This window comes from Asparagus officinalis, chromosome 7 (assembly GCF_001876935.1).
Source record: "Asparagus officinalis chromosome 7, Aspof.V1, whole genome shotgun sequence".
Taxonomy (NCBI): Eukaryota; Viridiplantae; Streptophyta; class Magnoliopsida; order Asparagales; family Asparagaceae; genus Asparagus; species Asparagus officinalis.
The window spans coordinates 83,368,925-83,391,599 of record NC_033800.1 but is presented as its reverse complement, the minus strand read 5'-3'; the positions used below and the strand labels follow the sequence as shown (position 1 = coordinate 83,391,599).

At 39.2% G+C, this 22,675-nt stretch overlaps 2 protein-coding genes and 1 long non-coding RNA gene across 4 annotated transcripts; 1 reads left to right on the top strand and 2 right to left on the bottom strand.

The window, feature by feature from the left end:
- On the top strand, window positions 7-3,289 carry LOC109849590. Of its 2 annotated transcripts, XR_002249174.1 has the most exons (4): window positions 7-1,026; window positions 2,521-2,709; window positions 2,791-3,058; window positions 3,204-3,289. It is a non-coding gene; the product is annotated as an uncharacterized LOC109849590 (long non-coding RNA). The 2 variants fall into 2 exon arrangements; XR_002249173.1 differs by lacking the exon at window positions 7-1,026 and having other exon boundaries at window positions 2,307-2,709.
- On the bottom strand, window positions 2,736-5,179 carry LOC109849589. The gene is made up of 2 exons (XM_020419437.1): window positions 4,387-5,179; window positions 2,736-3,492 (listed from the first exon to the last, which is right to left on the bottom strand). Exons 1-2 carry the CDS (start codon window positions 4,932-4,934, stop codon window positions 3,060-3,062), a joined length of 981 nt encoding a protein of 326 aa, XP_020275026.1. The 5' UTR covers window positions 4,935-5,179; the 3' UTR covers window positions 2,736-3,059.
- Window positions 21,601-22,656, bottom strand: LOC109849609. The gene has a single exon (XM_020419468.1). It carries the CDS (start codon window positions 22,558-22,560, stop codon window positions 21,703-21,705), a length of 858 nt encoding a protein of 285 aa, XP_020275057.1. The 5' UTR covers window positions 22,561-22,656; the 3' UTR covers window positions 21,601-21,702.

Sequence of the window (22,675 nt, the reverse complement as noted above, 5' to 3'; positions counted from 1 at the left end):
CGGAGGTTAGGGGGCTCGTGTTTTTGTTTTTGGTCGTGTAAAAAAAAGTCCCATTTACTTGTAGTTCTGTGATGTGGGTGGTGGGTCTCCTTTTGGATCTACGTGCTTTGTATCAGAGTGGAGATTTATGTGCTTTGTATCAGAGTGGAGATTTATGCGCAAACTCAGTTTCCAAACACAAAGAGACCTCTAGTTTGCGGTTGTTAATTTCTAAAAGGAGTCAGTTAACATTGTTTGATTGACAAAGGAAGTTAAATTCAAAAAGATAACCAGTCCTAACCTCCAGTTAAATTCCATTTATTTCTGGTCACATTTTCTATTCATTCAGGTGTTCCTTAAAAATCTAATCTAATATTTCGTCATGAGCATCATGGGACACTTATTAATAGCAGAGTTAATACAGAAAGATAGACTGTCGTAAGTAGGATTTTCTTTGTCCACACCATCTAAGTGGACTTATCCTGGACAGTTCTGCCAACAACAAGAGTTCTACAGTTACTATTAGTTATATTGTTGGTCTAGAAGCTTCGGTGCGCAAACTGATGTGAAGCAAGGCAGCCGTGATCTCCATTCTTCTGAAACTCAGGCCTATTATTGTTGTCTTCAAACCGTTGGGTTGAGGGGGGGCATTATTAAGACATGGGTCGACATTTGGGTAAACTTCATATCTGGCAGAAGTGGCAGAGACATTGATGAGGGAGGGAACTGATTGGCATTAATTGTTAAGGTGGTAGTGGTTTTGATTAGTCATATATACATGCTTACCTGATTAGTCTTCGTGGTCCCGGCGATGGTCGTGATGTCAAGGATGCTATGTCGACGCTTCTGCCTCTCGTTCGACTGGCGACTGAAGTACTTCTGTGCATGGCTAGCGACTTGGGTTGGTGTCCTCGTGCGCACAAAGTTTTTCGCTATATGCTTCCAGGCTCCTCTCCCATGAACTTCTAGGCCCATCAAGAATAGCCTGGAAGAGAGGAAAACGCATTTTCGGAATAATGATGCTGAGAGAACACGTACAAGTGGATTGTGAGATATTCCTAAACTGATCTATGAAGATATGTACTTTCACTTTCACAACACTATATGTATGTATATCTTAACTATTTGAGCCTCTGCATGTGTCAATTTTCATTTAGCGATGACCTCAATTCAAAGTGAAGTTCAAACATTGATGAACCCTATTCCTGTTATAAGCAACCCACATCCCCATAACTATTCCTCACACAAGGATTACTTTAGATCGATATGCACGAAAAGGATGAAATGGGGGAACCTCAAATTTACTCAACGAGAACATGTTCAATTTGTCTTAAGCTGTAAATATTTGGTACTTCTTATATCTATGTAGGTATAGATAATTGGCACTCGTGCTTCGAGATCTAACTCTTCCCAATTCTCATCAGACATATCTTTGTGCTTCTTTTCTTTTCCTGCCAAAGCCTTGTGCAGTTTCTGCGAAATCGACGAATTTTTTATGTGTATCCTCCAATGAGAAAAATTATTCTTCCCATTAAACTTTTCAATCTCATACATTCTAACTTTAACTGTTTTACTGGTAAACGTCATTCTCCGCTTATTTTAGTAAATCCGTTTCTTTCAGGAATTTCAACAAACACCTTGTATGCACCACACAATAACCAAGCACTACCTTAAATTGGAAGTTTTACCACCCCAATCTGAACAAGGGTTCTGATACCAATTGTTGGGGCGCCGACACGCCCACTCATCGCAAAAATAAATCACCTCTAGAGAAAGCCCTGTCTTTTATTTTTCATAAAATTCAAACCAACCTCGATGTTCCTGTTTCGATATGAAACAAGAACATAAATGAATATCTCAACGAGGTAAGATATACACTTTTCCCGATATCAAATCTAGATCTGAATATTGAGGGAACCAACACAAGAAATCGTCAATACACAGAGAACAATAAAGAAGACACGAGATTTACGTGGTTCGGCAAACTTGCATACGTCCACAGGGAAGGGGAGAAAAGGGAGATTCCACTATGATGGAGAACACCGACGACTTGCACAACCCACAAGCTCGTCTAAAAAACGAGGCTTTGATTTTACCCAAAAGAAGATGACCTCTTTTTTGTACAATCTCTCCAAGCACTCTCTCTTTTCTCTTCTCAAGATCACACATTTTTCAGATCTGAAAAACTCTCTTTTTTTTTCGTTGATGACAGCCACCATACTCTGCAAAAAACCCTGGGAACGAAGTTCCTATTTATTAACAAGAAAACAAGGTCCAAAACGAAAACAACCCGCCTGCTCCGGTTGCGCTCGAGACACCCTTCTCGTGCGCCGAGACACCCTGAGCGCTCACAGTGTAAGATTGTCACAATAATCTTTCACGCAAGTTTGTGGCAGCTATTTTCATCCATCAAACCGAAGAGTCACCAGACCTTAATTGGTTCTTTCCTGTTGCTATGTTGTCAATCTAATTGTTGCTATCGTATGTGCTATTCAATCATTTACAGTTGCTTTGTTAAGAAACTGCGAGTTTTATATGCAGGGGAAAGGAAATAAGAAAGCCTACTGATATTTTGACAAATAAAAAATTCTGCATGAGACATGCTGAATTTTCCAATCACGATAATCTATGCAAGATTCACAATGCGAGACCAGCCGAGCAAAACGTGCGAGTCCAAGCTGATGCTGAAACTGTGAGCGGCTAAGCCTCGTCTCATGAAGAAGATTCACGGTATGAGACCGCCATGAGTACTGAAGTGACAATAAATTTGTTTGTCTTTGTGCTAGAAGTCTAAAGTTGAAAAATATGCAGTTACAGATTTGAGGTGCTGATTGGTTCACCCACTGTTCTTCAATTCTAGGGCTCTTGTTTTGGTGTAAAAGTTCAGTTTGGCTGTCGCGTTCGCTTTACATTTGAGCAGCTGTAGTCTCTTGCTTTCCGTTCTGAAACGAAGGTGGACCCAGTGGGATTTAATGTCTTCCGTCTAAGTGGACGCATCCTGGGACACTTCGGTGATGACAAGAGTTCTGCCAGTTATATTGTTGGTCTAGGCTTCTGTATCCGACCTGATGTCGGGCAGGTCAGTCATGATCTCCACCTCCTGAAGTCAGTGCATATTGTTGTTGTTCCAAACTGTCTGGTTGCGGAAGTTGGGAATTTGTTTTGGGGGTGTTTGGGTTGGGGTGCTCATTGCTCGCCATTTGTGTGAACTCCATCTGTGGCAGAGGCGGCAAAGGCATAGATGACGGACTGGACCGCTTGGCATTGTTAAGGTTGACCTGGCTACTGCTCTTGATTGAGTCATACATGCTTTCTCGACGAGTCTTTGCGGTCGTGTTGATGGTCTTGATGTCGAGGATGCTTGGACGACGCTTCTGCCTCTCGTCCAACTGCCGATTAAAGTACTTCTGTGCGTGGCTTGCGACCTGACTCGGCGTCCTTGTGTGCACAAAATTTTTGGCTATGCTCTTCCAAGCTCCTCTTCCATGAACCTTTAAGCCCATCAAGAATAACCTGGAACAGAGGGGAAAACGTATTTTCGGAATAATATTATGGGGAGAATTCAGGAAACTGCAGACATGAGAATTATGATCTATGAAATTTATGTACTTACAGTTTCACAAGTAAAACATGAAGGTCATTGTTCACACTATCCATGATTTATATGTGATCCAAATAAAAGATCAGATTATCTTAATCTATTATGTCCTGGCATTAGGCGTACAAAGTGGATGAGGTTGAAATTGTAGTATATAACAGAGTTTGTAAATAGAATAATCCACATCGAAGCACGCCGACATATTGATGCCTTTGATACCTTTATTTGCATTGCGAATGCGTAACAAATCAGTAAAAGTGTTGCTGTTCTTATTGGCTGAAGGCATGTTCTTGTTTGAAATTGGATAATATGATTCTGTCTATAAACTATCAGAACTCGACTTTGTTATTAATCCAGGTTAATTACGTGTAGACATGCTCCAGGTTTTTTGTTATGAAAGCAAACCGGGAACATGGTGGACATACTTTACTCATTTTGCTAATACGTTATTGAGAAGGAATAACTCTCGACATATGCCCTTCTTACCTTTATATGGTGTTTGCGTGTGTGCGTGTGCGCGCTAATTGAAAACTGTGACTTCAGAATAGAAGATGGTTGAAGGGTATTATACCAGCGAAAAAGCTCAGGTGAAGTCATCTTAGGTGAGGATGCGGAGGTGGTTTTTGGTTGGTGTTGTTGATGGGAGTGCGCGCGCGCTCCTGTGGCGTGTTAAATTGGGAGAGCAATTTACCTATGACGGTGCTTTTAGTTAAGAAAAACTAGGCGATGCTTGATTAGAACGTGCAATATTCCCGATCTATAGTTCCCAGGAATTCTAGGAAGCGCTTATGTACTAGAATCAGTCGAACCTGTGCTCCTCTTCGCTCCATACATTCTTCTTCCTGGTTGTAAATGTTCCTGGCCCTTCAGTCCTCTTCCCCGCCGTCACGGTTCTAACGTCTTCGAGCACGTTTTTACCCCCTCGGGCCCGAGTCACCTCCTCCGGCACGACACACTCCGCTCCTTGTGGCATTACTTCTACCGTTTCCATCCCCCAAGTTTGCAGGGACAAAACTTCATCTCCGTTTGTTATTTTTTCTAACCATATCTGTAATTCCTCTCCAGCCTCTGTCGCCTGTTTCAGCATTTGTTCGTTTGGTGACTCCTCCGTCGGCGGCCGCTCGTAAATGGGATCAAAGGAACCCTGTCTCGCAATTTCTTCTGAAAACACTGCTCCCTTTGCCCCCTTTTCGGTCGACAACCCCAGATCCTCTTCCTCTGGTTTCTTCTCTGTTGCTGATGTTGATTCTATCCCTGAGCATGTTGACCCCATTCCCAGAAAATCCTGGGAATAATGTAGGCCTGTCGCTGACAGGTCTTCCGTTTTGGCAGCCCTCGTCACTTCCGTGGGGTTCATAGTAACGACGACTCGTCAGCTGCTGAGGGGTTTTGTTTGGGGAAACTTTTGGTAAAAGGATCCATCAAACGAAGAATGGAGCAGTAGAATGAGTTGATTACAGCCATAAATTTGTGAGAGAGGAAATAATTAAGAAGAACGTTGATATTATTTCCAGACGGTAGATTCTGTCCGCATGGAACAGGTTGGATATCCTCGTCACGAGAAAAAGTGCGAGATTCACAATGTGAGACCGTTTGCATAGTATGTGTAGGTCTCAAAGCCAACACAGCCAACGTAAGCATTGTTTCAGATAAGATTCACGATATGAGACCGCCATGAGTAAAGCTACAAGGAAATTAGTCTTCGGTGAAAAAAAAAAAAAAAAAGAAACCAGTTGTGTTTGGTTTGTCCCATTATTATTTCACACCTTCAACCTCTCATTTATTTACAAAAATGGCAGATATGGGCTCCGTTCGCATTAGCGTTTCAAATCAGCTCCGCTTCTAATTATTATTTTTATAAATAAATTCTGTAACGACTTCTATTTCCTGTCTGTTAATGTTATGGGGGATGTTCTCACAACTTTGCAGGCTATAAAACAATTTGGAAATGGAAAAGTGTATGGTGAATCTTTACTATAAGAAATCTTGGTATATAGTTTGTTCATTCACTGAGAGCCTTTTTTTTTCCCTTTTGCACAAAAGTAGGTATAAAGTAGCCGAAGTAGAGGCTACTTCTGCTACTTTTAAACGAAAAGTTACGTTTGTTTCTCTGTAAAGACCATTTTCACTATTTTCTTAAATGATAATGTAGCTCCTATACGACATTCACACTTTCTAGATTTTTTCTTCCCCACCTTAAAAGCTTAGAAATAGAGCGGAAGTAGATAAAAATGGGTTCCATATGAAATTATAGATCTCAAAAGCAGATCAAATCCTAAAAATTAATTCTCTTCCAAGTAATTAAATCTCAAAGCAATATTCTCACTTCTTTCTTGAGAAAGGGTCCCTCACGCTTTGATGATTGTGTCTTTATGTTAGAATTATTTAATATGAAGCATTGCGTGATTTCTAATAGAGATAAAAATTTTATCTTTTTTTGTTTTTTTGTTTCTTTTTGTTTTTTTTTACATTTTCATCGGTGAGGCGGTGGTTCCCTGAGGTACCATTTGGCAAAGGGTTAACGAGACTTAACCCCTTCTTAACCTGTCAAATACAAAAAACTTATACAAAGGTTAAAGTGAGTTAACCATTCATAATTTGCAAAACACAAAAAATATAGAAGAGTTAAGCTTTGTTTTAAACAAATCCAAAAATCATCTTTTAAAGAACATTAAAAAAACAAAGATGCTAAAAGTTTTGTTCTTTAAAATTAAACTTGTTTTGGTACCCAAACACTCTTGGTACCGAAGAGTTTAGGGACATGACTCCTATCATTCAAGCTTAAAGCCCTTGGGTTATGATCCCATTTGGGCACATTTTGTGCACGTACACGGTCAAAATAATAATTGTGCAAATGATCCTTCTGATTGCAATACGTGTAATGAAAAGGATGAAATGATTTGAGTTGACCTTGTGGTTGTGCACGTGAATCATTTGCAAATAAAGATGGTCTTTTAGAAATATTTTACAAATGTGAAACTCTTTTTAAATCAAAATAAAATTTGGTCAAATGACCAAAATGACCACAATAATCGCATTTATACACAATAGTATGTTTGTGATGAACTTTATGAGCATGTGTATGTGTATGATGTGATAAAGCTTGATGGGATGCACAAGTATTATTTGTCTTAATGGGTTTACATGCATTATAACAAAATTTAGCAAGATGACATTTACGGTCGCAAATAGAGCACTTATAAATTTTGTTATACATGTGTGTATAGTGTATGAGAGTCTTGGAAGAATTTACACGGGACTTTGCATACAAGTCCATAAGCTTATTGTTATCTACAATGTATATTTTTAGTGTTGAATCTAAAGATGATATGCGATTTTTAACATGATTCAACTCATTTTCTTGCACAAAAGCATGTTATTAGAAGTAGAGCATATATGATTATTCTTAAAAGAATTAAATCCATTTCTAATGCTTTCCACTTCTAACATAGCATTGTTTTTCTCATGAGATAAACTAGTAATTTCAATTTTTAATTTTTCATTGCTTTCTTTAAGATTAACATTTTCATTTACAATGATATCAAATCTATAAGTTAGAGTGTCTCATGATCGGATTTCAAATTAACATGCTTGCTTTTAAGTCAACCAAATTATGATACAACTTTTTATAGGCATGTATTAATCTATCATATGCACATGCAAATTCATTAATGGATAATTCGCTTTCGGATTTCGAATCGCATACCTCACTAGGGCTATCGTCTAGTGGCAGTTTGCATGATAATGATGCTCCATTATTACTTGAAGTAGATTCTACCAAAGCGCGTTGAGTCTCCTCCAAGTTTTCTTGACATACTTCTATAAATTTTCATAATGTATAAGCACTATTAAAATGACCAAGTTTGTTAGAAATACAAGTATCAAAAGCATTAAGCAAAAATTTTGACAGAATCTTGTTCATTGTAAATAACTTTTTATCATTACTACTCCACTTAGATTTTTCTAAGGTGGGTACAATATAAGCATCGTTAATATTTTCCCATAAATCAAAATGTTTAGATCTAACAAAAGTTTAAATCTAACACACCATTGAGCATAAAGGATATTATCTAATCTTAGAGCAATATTAATGTCATAACCTAAATTAGGTGCACTATGCATATCCATGATATATTTATGCAAGCAAGATATAATAAATCTTAAAACTAGATTAGCAAAATCAAAGTGAGGATCTTTGACTCTAAGCGGTTAAGCCACAAATCAAAGAGCACCAAGCTCTGATACCAAATGAAAGTTCCCTAGAGGGGGTGAATAGGGTATTTGCTAATCTAATCCGATTTAATGTCAATTTAAAACTTGCTAACAATATATCCTAATAATGTGATAAACAATGGAATAAGTAAGGATATATAAACAAAAGGGAATATAAATATGAACACACAAATAAGAGAGATAGTGCGCAAATTGACAAACGCAAACACAATACAAATGATCACGGAGTTCGGTCGACCCACGACCTACGTCTCTGCTCCCCACCCTCGAGGAGAATCTCCACTATCTTATAAAAATACTACACAATCGGTTTTCAATACTCACCAATATAAGTTTACAACTCACACACTTGTAATCACACAATACACCCTCTAAGCGTTGGCCTCTCACGTGTCACCTTTCTCAAGTGCTTGGATTTACCACCTCTCCCTATGCTTTACAATCGACGCCGCTCCTCTTGGTATCAACCACGTCCCTCACCAACCACTTCTCTCGGTGTCATTGTGTATTACATTGTGTTCTCAACAATGAAAGCATAAATACAAAGTGTTTGTTCTCTAAACAAGATGAGGACACAATTAAGCTCACACTCAAGGAATCACTCACCACAAACCAAATTATACTTAATGTGAAAATACTAAAGGGTCAAGGATTGTGTGTGCATTCAATGAGTAATAATAAAACTAAACTCAATATAAAATCTAGCTTATTGAAGTGTTAATCAACAACAAATATATATAAAGCTGGAAATCAAGTTTAGTAAAACTTCTCTGAAAACAATAGTGAGAGAGAATGAGATTAAAGCTCAAACACCAAAGAAATGATCTCCTTCTCTTGTGAAAACTTCTTCACATAAACACACTTGAAAACAAACTTAAAACACTTAAACAAACTTGCTCAAAACTTGACTTTTATTTTTCTTAGTTAGTTCAGAAGTTTGTGGATAAGGGGTATATATAGGATCACAAAACAAAGCCCAAAAACCAAGAAATCCAAGCACAAAGACAAAAATCCAAAAAATTAGCAAACTGAAAAAACTAGCCGTTATAGGCCATCAGTCGACCGATATTGTTCATCAGTCGACTGATGAGATGACCTTTACAGGCCGCTTACCCTTCATCAGTCGACTGATGAACTGCTTCGGTCGACTGATGGTTCATCAATCGACTGAGCAGAAACTTTTAGACTCTCCAGCCACTTTCATCAGTTGACTGATGATCCTCATCAGTCGACTGATAACATGCACATGGTCTTTTAAAAACAGTAAATTTAAACTTTGAACCCCTTTAAAAAATAGCAAATAAATTCTAAAAATTATAAAACTTTGGAAAATGTTTATAAACATGAAAATAAACATGTTATAAAAATAAAATTTTAAATTGCATTTCGTATTTGTGAAAACTCATCATTTTGCAAAATTGGTCAAAATACGAAATCGTTAAAACTTGATTTTGATGAAATCAATACAAATAAGTTTTGAAACACTTTTTAATAGATTATTAGACTTGAGAAAAGATATAAAATAGTGTAAAAAAGTTTTTAATCCATAAACACATTATTTTGTAAATAAATATGATAAATATAAAACTAGCATGTGTGTTTGTAAATATAACTATTTGTTTCATATTTATTTGATTTAACTTGAAAGTGAAAATTTGAAAATGTGTATGTGTGTAATATTTGATCTTTGAGCATAAACACACAAAGTATAAGATCTAAACTAGAAACAATATACCCAAGCTAATAAATCTTCAATTAGTCTCGACAAGCGATATTGAATCTTGATTTGAATTACACATAGCTTAATTTCGATATCCACCAACCTCCTTTGAATGTCATCGTTAACCTCAATTCCAACCAACCTCCAACTAGGATCTTTGTGTAGGATACCTAACAATCAAATGTAAACACTCGACAAATATTGTTAGGAATTGTTTGTTAATCATCAAAACTAGATTAGATAGTAGACTTATAAACATGAGACCTAACATCTATGACTTCCAGTAGGCGAAGTCTAATCCGTCAAACTTCTCAATCTTTTATTTGTTTTCTTCTTTCATTGCTCTCACACAGATCTGATCTGAACTAAGCTCTGATATCGGTTGTTGGGGATTCGTCCTATCGACAACTTGTCAAGTGAACCATCTTGCGAAACGCGCCCTCCGGATCTTGTGTTGAAAGAAGGCAAGAAAAAATCACAACAAATAAAAAAACTTTGCAAGGAAAAAATAGAAGAGAGAACAACAAAATTTTAACGAGGTTCGGTAACTTGCCTACGTCCTCGGAGCCACACAAAAAAAATTCTTTTGAATATTAAAAAAGATTACAAAGCTTGCAAGAGATGATCTCAAACTCCTTGAGATCACTCAAAAGAAACTCTCTTTTTATTTCTCAAGGCGCAAGATTTTTCTCTAAAAAATCACTGCTCAAGGCGCTACAAAAATCACTGCCAAAATCGCTACAGGAATCACTCTGCCAAAAGTCTTGTTTAAGTGGCGACCAGGGTTCCCTATTTATAGGGAAACCCTAGGTCAAAACAGATTCTTAAAACAGATAAGGAATCTATTTTTTGCAAGTTCGCCTGGCTACGAATAGGGGTGGTAAATGATCGAATCGAATCGAATACAAAGGTGTTCATATTTTTATTTATTTAAAATTATCGAATTCGAATGCAGACTCTAATATTCATATATAGAGTTTTTCAAATTCGAACTCAAATACTTGGTATTTGATAAATATTCATACATATTCAAGAATACTTTTTGAATATCAAAGTATATTTATTCCGCTAAAGAATTTGATTTTTAAATTGTATTTAAATTCATAAATAAAAATTATTCATTTATAATATATAATGTATGTATATTTAAATCAAAATTTTCATTAGAAAATAGATTTAAGATTATTTAAGCCTTAAAATCAGTACATAAAACTTAAGTATAAATGGTAAATAGGTTAAAAATATGACATCATATGTGCAATAATATAAATAATAAGTGATCAAATTTTAAACGAATATTTGATAGACAAATGAATCGAATATACATCTAGTTAAATTCTATTCATTAGTAAACTCGAATACTAAAAAATATTTGTTTAGTGATAAATGAACTACCGAATCGAATATGACCGAATAGTTACTCGAACAATTATCGAACTATTTTATTATTTGGTTCATTTTCACCCCTAGTTGCAAAGCTCGCCTGTATGACTTATGTTCGCCTGAACATAGTCAAGCTCGCTTGCACTGATTCGTCTGCACTTGGAACTTGCCTGTACTTGGAGCTTGCTTGCACTTGGAGTTCGCCTGAACCTCCAAAGCTCGTCTAAACTGCAGGTTCGCCTGAACTCAGCTTCGAGCTTCGCCTGAACTTCCAAGTTCGCCTGATTTCCTAACTTAGAGAAATCTTTGCTTTGCATGCTTATTCTAAGGTTTAGGTTTACACCCAAAACCAACATGAAATTCATGTACCGTTTGATGATTTAGATAATTAGTTAGTTCATGGTGAGAAAGAGAGGTAATTTTATCATGGTGTACATTTCAACTACATTCTCTACTTTATTAACAATCCAACAAGAATGATATGGAAACTACATGTATCAGTTATTATCTAATTATATATTTGTTGTGGGTCCAGTCTAAGATAAGGCCCACATGAGGTCCACATGAATTAAAATTCTATCTAGAAGAGAATTTGAAGGATCTAGTTGTAATAGGAATAGGTTTGGAGGACCTGAAAATAAAATTCCTTTCTAAAGGAATTCTATTCGTGAGAAACTTGTATTTTTTTGGTGCTATAGTAAATCATGAATAGTAACCGAGAGAAAAAAAAAGAGGAGAGAGAAAAAAGTGAGATTTCGGGTAGCTCGGTTGTTCTATTGCAGTGATTCAAATACTGTTGTCTATAGAACGACGATGCTATCAAGAGTACGGTGTTGGTTTCTCCGCGGGTGTTGGAGATTTTCGGTGAGATGGGTTTTAGGGTTTTGGTGCCCTAGATGTAACACTGTATCTTTCTCTTATGATTTAATTCTCAAGTTCAGGTGTAACTTGGAGGATTGTACCCTTGATTTATAGTGAAATATTTATCTTTGGATTACCCTGTGGACGTAGGCACGATTTGCCGAATCACGTTAAATCTTGGTGTTTGCTTGCTTGTGGTATTTTTATTTGTGTCGTTATCCGTTTAGTGTTTTATTCCGCAGATTAATCTCCATAGAATCCCTAACAAGTGGTATTAGAGCCCTGGTTCAAGGCGTACATTGGGATAAAAAAAGATGAAGAGTTTTGGCACAATGATGAAATTGGATGGTTCCAATTGGCAAGTATGGAAGTTCAAGATGGAAGATATTCTGTATTGTAAAGATTTACATGACCCTATTGAGGGAGATGAAGCCAAGCCAGAAAAGGTGACTGATAAAGAATGAGAGAAACAACACAGGAATGCGATCGGTTATATTCGGATGTGGATCGATGTTAGTGTGTTTCATCATGTATCGGGTGAGACTAATGCAAAGTCTCTTTAGAAGAAGCTTGAGGACCTCTACGAGCAGAAGACCGCAGGAAATAAGGCGTTTATTATAAGGCGGTTGATGAACTTGAAATTCAAAGAGTAAAGCAACATAGCAGAGCACTCGAATGAGTTCAAGAGTTTGATTAATCAGTTAGCTACCATGAAGATGACTATCGATGATGAGCTACAGGCTTTATTGCTATTGGGTTCTTTACCAAACAGTTGGGAGGCACTGGTTGTGACAGTCAGCAACGCGGCTGTAGGCGTTAAAAAATGCTGAGAGATATCCAAACACAGCTCAAAAGGAAGTCATCCAAAATGTCAAAAAGAACACAAGTATAGACTGTCTCGCACGCGAGACAGTCTTTACTGTCTCGCACGTGAGACAGCTTTCAGATGGTCAAAACCGCCTTTGTAACTACCCTACACTTTGTCTCGCCGTGCGAGACAGTATTTACTGTCTCGCCGTGCGAGACAGAATTTACTGTCTCGCACGTGAGACAGCTTTCAGATGGTCAAAACCGCCTTTGTAACTACCCTACACTTGGCCACTAACTGTTCAAGAACGTGGGAAACTTCGTGGGCGAGAATCACGTGGATAACTGCCAAAATAACGGAGTTTGAAACGTGGGAAGGCAGTTAAAACGAAAACTGCCTGACGGTTACTGTTTCCGAGACATCGTTTACTGTCTCGCGGATTTACTATCTCGCGGGTCGAGACAGCAAACACTGTCTCGCCCAGCGAGACAGCAAACACTGTCTCGCCCACCGAGACAGCAAATGCTGTCTCGCGAGCCTGTTTTTCGCCAACTGTTCTTGGAGGTTATAAATATCCCCCGAAGGCCATTTTTATGGAGGAGGCTGATCAGAGAGCATCCACAGGCTGATTTCAGAGCAGAGAGGGCAGAGTACTCGAGCTTCTGTAACTCCTTGATATTCAGGCTTTGACTTGATTTCAAGAAGAACGACTATCTTACCTTGATAAGATATCGTTTCAAGTTCTCACTTCGATAAACGAAGTCAGAATCATAAACCCCTCACGATTCGATCAGAATCTGTGATTTGGTGGTCCACGGGCTAACGCACCCCCGGCACAGGCAAAGATCTCACGCAAGCAGTGATCCAAACAACGATCCTGCGTTTGTTTCTCAAGAGTTGTAATTTTCATTTTGTTGTGTAAAAGAAGTCTTATAAAAAAGGTTATCTCTTTTTGAATTTATTGTAATCGACTGAAGATATAATGAATTCCATGACAAAACCAACTTTTGACGCAAACAAGCTGGCGACCACAGTGGGAGACAACGGTCTCGCTGCCGAGACCGTCGTGTCGCAGCCGATCAAGATTCCAGTTGAATCTATGGTCGAATACGAATTCGACCAGATCAAGTTTGAGGAATATCTCTCATCATCCTCTTCAAGATCTTCATTGTCTCGCAAGTACAAGAGGATCTCACAATTGAGGAAGACTTACATGCCAAAGAAGGCACAAAATGAAGACTCTCGCTTGATTGTTGCTGAGGATTTCACTCGCAACACCTCTGCTCACAATGGCTCTTATCTAGTTAAAGAGTCATCGAATCAAAGCCCACCGGCATTGACGAAGAGAGCTCGTCAGAGACAACGCCAACGCCGCGCTCGCCAAATGGCTAAGGCCTTGGAACAAACCGACGGGGTTCGTTATCACGCGGACCTAGAGTCGAGGAGACATCGAGTGGTTCAGTTGTCTCAACAACCAATCACTCGTATCTCTGCTAAAATAGCGACGGATGAATGGACTTTTGTCAAGAGGGCTCATTCGACCCTCAAAGAACGTATACAAAAACGTCGTACAAACGCTGCTCATGTCCGTGCTCTCTCACAACAAAGACGAGAAAGGAGGAAGGAAACGGTGACCAAAGAACCACCGAAACTCTGCCAAGTTTGGATTCCAAAGTCTGAAGTTGTAAAAAGTCAGCATTCGGAGCCCGTTAAGACTTCACGCCGACTCCCGACATAACCTTGGATTGCTCAAAGACAAAAATAAATTGTCCTGAGAATGCCAACAAGGTTTTATACTCCCAGAAGAAGACGCATTCACCAAATGATATCGTCATACCTGGGAGGTCATGCCAACAGACGATACGATTTTTTGGCAATCATACCGATGAATCGTATTATCAAGTTGGGGTTATGAATAATTTTCAAAAGAGAGTTATTCGAGAAATAAACTCGCATTATTCCTATGCGCGACTCATTAAAGCAGCATTATCAGAATGTGACTGTTTCAAACGAGAAGCCATCCCACGAAAAGTCTCTGTATTGTCGAAGCCTAAGCCGAGACATTTTCGCAAAAGAAAATCAGCTGCCCAAGATGATGAATTCCCTGAAGTCACCATCAACGTGGCTGATAGAAGAAAGTCTAAACAGCATTCAAGTGACTCAAATCCCGACTTTTCCCCGAGAGGAAAGGTCAATCCAAGAATTGCTCAAAAGATGTCTCGACTCCAATTAGGAGCCATCAGACGCAGAGATTACAAAAGAATGCAAGAAGGAATGTCCTCGGAGGATGAATTCTCGGACACTTGTTCTGCAATCGCTTCTGATGATACAATGTCTAGCACAGGACAAACCGGAGAAGTACTCACGATCACCTCTGATCAATTTGCTCAAATACTTCAAGAAGCTCTAGCCAAACAACGTGAAGAAATTAAAGCTGAAGTGAAGACAGAAATGGAGTTAGCTATCCAACAAATGAGAGAATTGCTAGCTCAGCGGCCTCAACCCCCCGAGTCCAGTCAAAGAACTGAATCCAGTCGCCACACTCAGAACTCCCAATAGCAATAACGCTGGGGGTGGTCTAATGGATTCTCCCAATAACGATATTGGGGGGGGTTCAATAGCACCTCTCACAGGGGGTGGTCTAACTCATTCTCCTCAACGTCCTTCGAATGAAGACATAGACGATAAAGGGAAAATGAAAGAGCTTGAAAACAAAATCAACGCTTTGATGACGGCTCAAGAAGTGAAGAAGACGGGTATTCTATGTCCCTACCCAAGAGAATGGGATTCAATACCATACCCGTCAAAATTCAATCTGATTAACTTCACACCGTTTGAAGGAAAGAGTTCACCGATTCAGCACTTGATTTATTTCAAGTCTCATTTAGGCATGATCTCTAGAAACGAGGCTTTAATGGTCCGGTCATTCGTTGGCACCCTTCGTGGGCCCGCCTTCGATTGGTACCGACGGCTCAAGCCAGGGAACATCAATTGCTGGGATGACATGGAAAGTTTATTCCTCAGCAACTTCTTCGATGATGACACCGAAGTGTCAATCGGAACCCTTCTGGATGAAAAACAAAAAGACGGGGAGTCAGTCGACAATTTTGTCAAGCGCTTCCGTAACAAGGCAATGAATTGCAGAGATCCTGTTACAGAGGAGTTCATCCTGCAAACATGCCACAATAATCTCTCCATCGATGTCCTGGAAGCCCTGGGGGTCGTACCATCCAAAACTTGGAAGGATTTGAAAATGCGCGGTGAACAAGCTGAACACTTTCTTAAAAGAAAGAAAGCTGAGAGAAGCCGACCGACGACACCTGCAATTCCTGTGAACGCGACTTTCGATCCGAGGTTCCAAAAAGAGTATTCTTTCGAAGATGATGAAGCTCCAGCCATATTGGAATACCTCCTCGCCAATAACAAAATTGAGCTACCACCTATTAAAGATCAGGAGGTTCGAAGATGATGAACCCCCAGCCATATTGGAATACCTCCTCGCCAATGACAAAATCGAGCTACCGCTTATTAAAGATCAGGAGGGTACTAAGATGATTACAGATCCAAACTATTGTGCATACCACAGAAGGGTTCTTCATCCCACCAATATTTGCTTTGGACTCAAAAATAAGATCCAAGCATTAATTGACTCCGGCATCATAACGGCGAAAGAGGTCGAGTAAAGACGACCATATGACTCCGATGAGTATACGAGTATAAACTGCTTCTCCATCTCACTCCGATGAGTATACGAGTATAAACTTCTTCTCCATCTCACTCCGAAAAGTATACGAGTATAAACTGCTCCTTAATACTCCAACAGGTATATGAGTCTAAACTATTTCCTTTCTTTCACGGGAAGTTCCTGGAGAATGCCATGCTGCAGCTGAATATAATGATAGACCCAGTTTCACAAAGGAAGCTGGGGGTGGATGGTTCATGTAACGGGAAGTTCTCGAAAGAATGCTATATGTAATTTTCTTAGGGATAACCCGATCATTACAAACAAGGTGATAAACACTACATCCCCACGGTGATTTACGAATATTCTTTTGCTGAGATGAGATTCGATCACTTTGTTGGATCAATCTTCCCTCTCAAACCCTCCTTTGGTCAAACCTTTAAACAGTTAGGACCAAAGCCAAAATCCCCTCTCGATTCGTTCCATGAACGAGAGGTCCACAAATTGAACGATCAAACCTTTAAACAGTTAGGATTATCTCAAACCCTTATTTGGTCAAACCTTTTAACAGTTAGGACCAAAGCCAAAATCCCCTCTCGATGCGTTCCATGAACGAGGGGTCCACAAATTGAACGATCAAACCTTTAAACAGTTAGGATCGTCTCAGAACTCCCACTTGGTCAAACCTTACTACAGTTAGGACCAAAACCAAAATCCCCTTTCGATTCCTTCCATGAACGAAAGGTCCACAAACAGTTGAATAATCAAACCTTATGACAGTTAGGATTATTCAAACATGTCCAGATTCTCTAAGTGGAGATCCCACTTTGAGTTTCCTTTGCACCTGGAGATAGAATATAAAATTCTTCCTCTCCAGGATTGGGTTCATCTCTACCAACAAAAAAGAGACCAGGAGATAGAATATAAAATTCTTCCTCTCCATCAGAACGCGACTCTCGATCCGAGGTTCCAAAAGGAGTATTCTTTCGAAGATGATGAAGCTCCAGCCATCTTGGAATACCTCCTCGCCAATGACAAAATCGAGCTACCGCTTATTAAAGATCAGGAGGGTGCTAAGATGATTACAGATCCAAACTACTGTGCATACCACAGAAGGGTTCTTCATCCCACCAATATTTGCTTTGGACTCAAAAATAAGATCCAAGCATTAATTGACTCCGGCATCATAACGGCGAAAGAGGTCGAGTAAAGACGACCATATGACTCCGATGAGTATACGAGTATAAACTGTTTTCCCTGACTCCGAAAAGTATACGAGTATAAACTGCTCCTCGATACTCCACACGAGTATAAACTGTTTCCCCAGACTCCGATAGGTATACGAGTATAAACTGCTTCTCCATCTCACTCCGAAAAGTATACGAGTATAAACTGCTCCTTAATACTCCAACAGGTATATGAGTCTAAACTATTTCCTTTCTTTCACGGGAAGTTCCTGGAGAATGCCATGCATGGTACTTTTAAGGATAACCTGATCATATAGCTAAACATAATGATAAACTCAGTTTCGTAAGAAAAAGCTCATTATGAACAAAGTGATAAACACTAAACTCCTACTATGACTTCCGAATACTCGTTTGCTGAGATGAGATTCGATCACCTCTTTAGATCAATCTTCCCTCACAAAATTCCCTTTTTGGTCAAACCTTTAAACAGTTAGGACCAAAGCCAAAATCTCCTCTCGATTCGTTCTATGAACGAGAGGTCCACAAATTGAACGATCAAACCTTTAAACAGTTAGGATCGTATCAAATCCCCATGTTGGTCAAACCTTTAAACAGTTAGGACCAAAGCCAAAATCCCCTCTCGATGCGTTCCATGAACGAGGGGTCCACAAATTGAACGATCAAACCTTTAAACAGTTAGGATCGTCTCAGAACTCCCACTTGGTCAAACCTTACTACAGTTAGGACCAAAACCAAAATCCCCTTTCGATTCCTTCCATGAACGAGAGGTCCACTTTCAGTTGAATAATCAAACCTTATGACAGTTAGGATTATTCAAACCCGTCCAGATTCTCTAAGTGGAGATCCCACTTTGAGTTTCCTTTGCACCTGGAGATAGAATATAAAATTCTTCCCCTCCATCATCGGGTTCATCTCTACCAACAAACAAGAGACCAGGAGATAGAATATAAAATTCTTCCTCTCCAATTCCGGGTTTATCTCTACCAACAAACAAGAGACTAGAAGATAGGATATAAAGTTCTTCCTCTCCAATTCCGGGTTTATCTCTACCAACAAACAAGAGACCAGGAGATAGAATATAAAATTCTTCATCTCCAATTCCGGGTTTATCTCTACCAACAAACAAGAGACCAGAAAATAGGATATAAAGTTCTTCCTCTCCAATTTTGGGTTCATCTCTACCAACAAACAAGAGACTAGGAGATAGAATATAAAATTCTTCCTTTCCATCATCGGGTTCATCTCTACCAATAAACAAGAGACCAGGAGAAAGAATATAAAATTCTTCCTCTCCATCATTGGGTTCATCTCTACCAACAAAAAAGAGACCATATTACTCCAATAGGTACACGAGTCTAAACTGTTTCCCTACCATCAACAGGAAGTTTCTGGAGAATATCACTCAAAATATTCTTAAGAATAACCTGGCTACCTCCCAACGGATATACGAGGTTAAACTATTTCCCAAGAACTTCAAAAAATACATGAGTATAAACTGTGTTCCTGTGAAGACTGATACAGTGATTAACAATGCGGTATCAATTTGATGACAAAAGCTGAATTCACAAGTACAAATTCCAGCTTCAATTCAAGATCTCGACGACGGTCAAGCGATGAACGCCATGCCGAAAGAATCTTAGCTATTCTACAAAGCACTGAATAGACTGAGAGACAAAGAGATCAAGTGTTGAAGCCATCTACAGGTTCTTCTATACGATCTACCCAACCAAGCATGGAAAGGATCATAAGTAAGACCTATCTTATCCAAAGCATCCCAGAACTCCTCTATAAAAGATTGAGTCTGGAATACTTTGGAGGGGGTATCTGTAGGCGTCAAAAAATGCTGAAAGGAATCCAAACACAGCTCAAAAGGAAGTCATCCAAAATGCCAAAAAGAACACAAGTATAGACTGTCTCGCACGCGAGACAGTCTTTACTGTCTCGCACGCGAGACAGACTTGACTGTCTCGCCGTGCGAGATAGTCTTTACTGTCTCGCAGGGCGAGACAGACTTTTACTGTCTCGCCCACGCGAGACAGTCTTTAAAACTGCCTGACGGTTACTGTTTCCGAGACATCGTTTACTGTCTCGCGGGCCGAGACAGCAAACACTGTCTCGCCCGCCGAGACAGCAAACACTGTCTCGACAGCCGAGACAGCAAATGCTGTCTCGCGAGCCTGTTTTCCGCCAACTATTCATAGGGGCTATAAATACCCCCCGAAGGCTATTTTGAAGGGAGGGGCTGATCAGAGAGCATTCACAGGCTGATTTCAGAGCAGAGAGGGCAGAGTACTCGAGCTTCTGTAACTCCTTGATATTCAGGCTTTGACTTGATTTCAAGAAGAACGACTATCTTACCTTGATAAGATATCGTTTCAAGTTCTCACTTCGATAAACGAAGTCAGAATCATAAACCCCTCACGATTCGATCAGAATCTGTGATTTGGTGGTCCACGGGATAACGCACCCCCGGCACAGGCAAAGATCCCACGCAAGCAGTGATCCAAACAACGATCATGCGTTTGTTTCTCAAGAGTTGTAATTTTCATTTTGTTGTGTAAAAGAAGTCTTATAAAAAAGGCTATATCTTTTTGAATTTATTGTAATCGACTGAAGATATAATGAATTCCATGACAAAACCAACTTTTGACGCAAACAGCAGCTCCAGATAATAATGAAGAAAATGAGTAATAAGTTACAGTGGATAAGGGGCCTGTCCGCAATTAGCCTAAACAAAAAATTTGAGCTAGTTTCGAATTCCTTTGTTCCTTTGTTGATTTGCTTTGCAGGCCTACGTATGGTTTATTAGCTGGGAAGGAATCAGTGCTCACGGCCTTGTCTCCACAAATCTTAGGTAGGTAGCTCTCTCATTGTGGATCAAGATCTAGTGAAAACGTTGAGCTCAAGTGTGCTGGATAATTGATGCTGGATTTTCTCTGTCATCTACTTAGAGAGGGCAGTTTCTGTTTGTATGATCCTGCTCAAAAGTACATCACACCGTATATTTGATGTTGGAAATAGAACTGCAGGCTTGTATTAGAAATCTATCCCTTGTGGGTTTTTCCTTTTAAATGAGTTGTAACTTCTTAAATCAAACGCTAATCTCAGGGCCAATTTCTTAAACAAACTCTCATAGAGATATTATATTAATTAGTCACACAATCTGGACAAGTCGGGTTATAGTGTACCATACTCCTGTTACTAATCTGATAACAGCAGCAACAAAAAAAAAAAAAAAAAAAAATTAGGGGGGGGNCTCCTGTTACTAAAAGTCAACATTTGTGCACTTCCAGTGGTGGGTTACAGCGTACCATCACGGAGGGAGGATTTGACAAGAAGAAGGGAACAGAGACGCTTCTAATAAGTCTTTTGAAACAAATAAAATGAAAATTGTCACGAAGAGGATTACTACTGCCATAAATTATTAAAGGTTTATTCCTATAGAGAAACCATCTTAAAAATAACGTGATTATATGGAAACCATATTTCAATTTTAATTTATCTAGAAACTATCTTTAAAGTAGATTTTTCATTGCAATCAACCACCTCTCAGTTAAGTTTTCAGTAGAAATCCAAAAAAAAATAATAATCTTAATGAGTTCAAAATTCAAGGTACATGAGTTACATCCTAACAGGAGCTAAACACTAAAAAAAAATGAGTCGCTTGCGTTGAATATGAATTTTTTTAAGGGTAATCTAGGGGGTTTCAGTGAAAATTTCAACAAGGATGTGGTTGATTGCAAGAAAAATCCACTCTAAAAATAGTTTATGTGCTAAGTAAAATTAAAAGATGGCTTCCATATAATTACCCTATTTTTAAGACGATGTCTAGGGGGGAAACCCAATCATTGATCCTTACAATTTTTTTTAAAAATCTCATGAAATTTTGCTACTATGCAATAAATTTTTTATTATTAGGACTTGTACATTTAAAAAACCAAGCAAACATTCTTTTCTTGGCCTTTCTTTATTCGTAGGGTAATTTTGTAAACTGAGGGGCAAAAGACAATTTATCGTCATGTGATTCTCACGTGACATTTCAATTAAACAGCAAATAATAATAATAATAATAATAATTCCGTTATCTGCTATTAGACTATAAATAAATTATTGATTCTTAGAAATTGAAATCCAAAAGATGATGAAATTTGGGCTAATATCATCTGAACGGGATCTTTCATGATCAAGTCAAACACCACGCGCATCCATAACACAATCAAACATAATTAATTAATGTAGAAACGAGGATTCGATCCCTTGGGTGACGTTAAAGAACCTAATCACGTCCAGCCACTGTTCCTGTCTCTTGAGCCTGTGCACGGCCACCGTCTCCTTAAGAAGCTCATGAGAACAACCTCCGTTGGTCCCCGGATAATCGTACATCGCCGGCTTCTCCGTGAACCTGTTCCTCCCCTTCCCTCCCGTCCTCAACCACTTTCCGACCAACTTATCCTCCGGCCCCACCGTATCCGTCGCTGGAATCTCAGACTCGGATATCCACTCCACCAAATCCCACGAGAGCAGATACGCCATCCCCGACATGTACTCCACGAACGGCTCTCGACTCTTGCACGGGATCACAAACCCGTAATAAAAATCTCGTTTTAGTTCCAACCGTCCGATCGATGCAGATAGCTGCTCCAGCCTGATGTACACGTCGTCGTCGGCTTTCATAACGTAATCGTAGCGACGGGAAAGAACTTTAGGGACAGAGGAGAAGTACGTGTAGGTTTTGCCATGGTTCATGTTCTCGGTACAATTGAGGACGATGATGTCGTCGTAACGTAGCATCTCTAGGGAGACTAGTACTCTTTGTTCTTCCTTTGTGAGGTTGCAGAATACGAACTTGACGTCAACGTGGGCGATGGAGGATGACTGTATGCCGTAGAGAATTCGAAGGAAGTGGCGATGGTTATAGAGATCAGCACGAGTCAGGATTCCTATAAGAATGCTGAATTCTCGCGGCGATGCGATCATCTCGTTCTTGACTAGAATGGTGGTCGGCGAGAGATGGGTGTACGAGAGGAAGAAGCAGAGAAGAAGAGCGAGGAAAGGGAAAACACCGAGAAGAAACCGTAACCTGCCCATTTTTTTCTCGTCGTTCTTGGTTCCTGTCTAAATCTTTGTTAAAAGAAGATAAAGGTGAGAACATGAAAGGATGGTGGTATGAGAATTGTGATGAGCATGAAATTGTCATGCAACT

Excerpts from the sequence above, each read along its gene's own strand:
- LOC109849589 (XM_020419437.1), bottom strand. The coding sequence starts at position 4,934 with ATGAACCCCACGGAAGTGACGAGGGCTGCCAAAACGGAAGACCTGTCA. Across the intron at positions 3,493-4,386 it reads TGGAGCGAAGAGGAGCACAG|GTTATTCTTGATGGGCTTAA; the intron begins GTTCGACTGATT and ends CCTCTGTTCCAG.
- LOC109849609 (XM_020419468.1), bottom strand. The coding sequence starts at position 22,560 with ATGGGCAGGTTACGGTTTCTTCTCGGTGTTTTCCCTTTCCTCGCTCTT.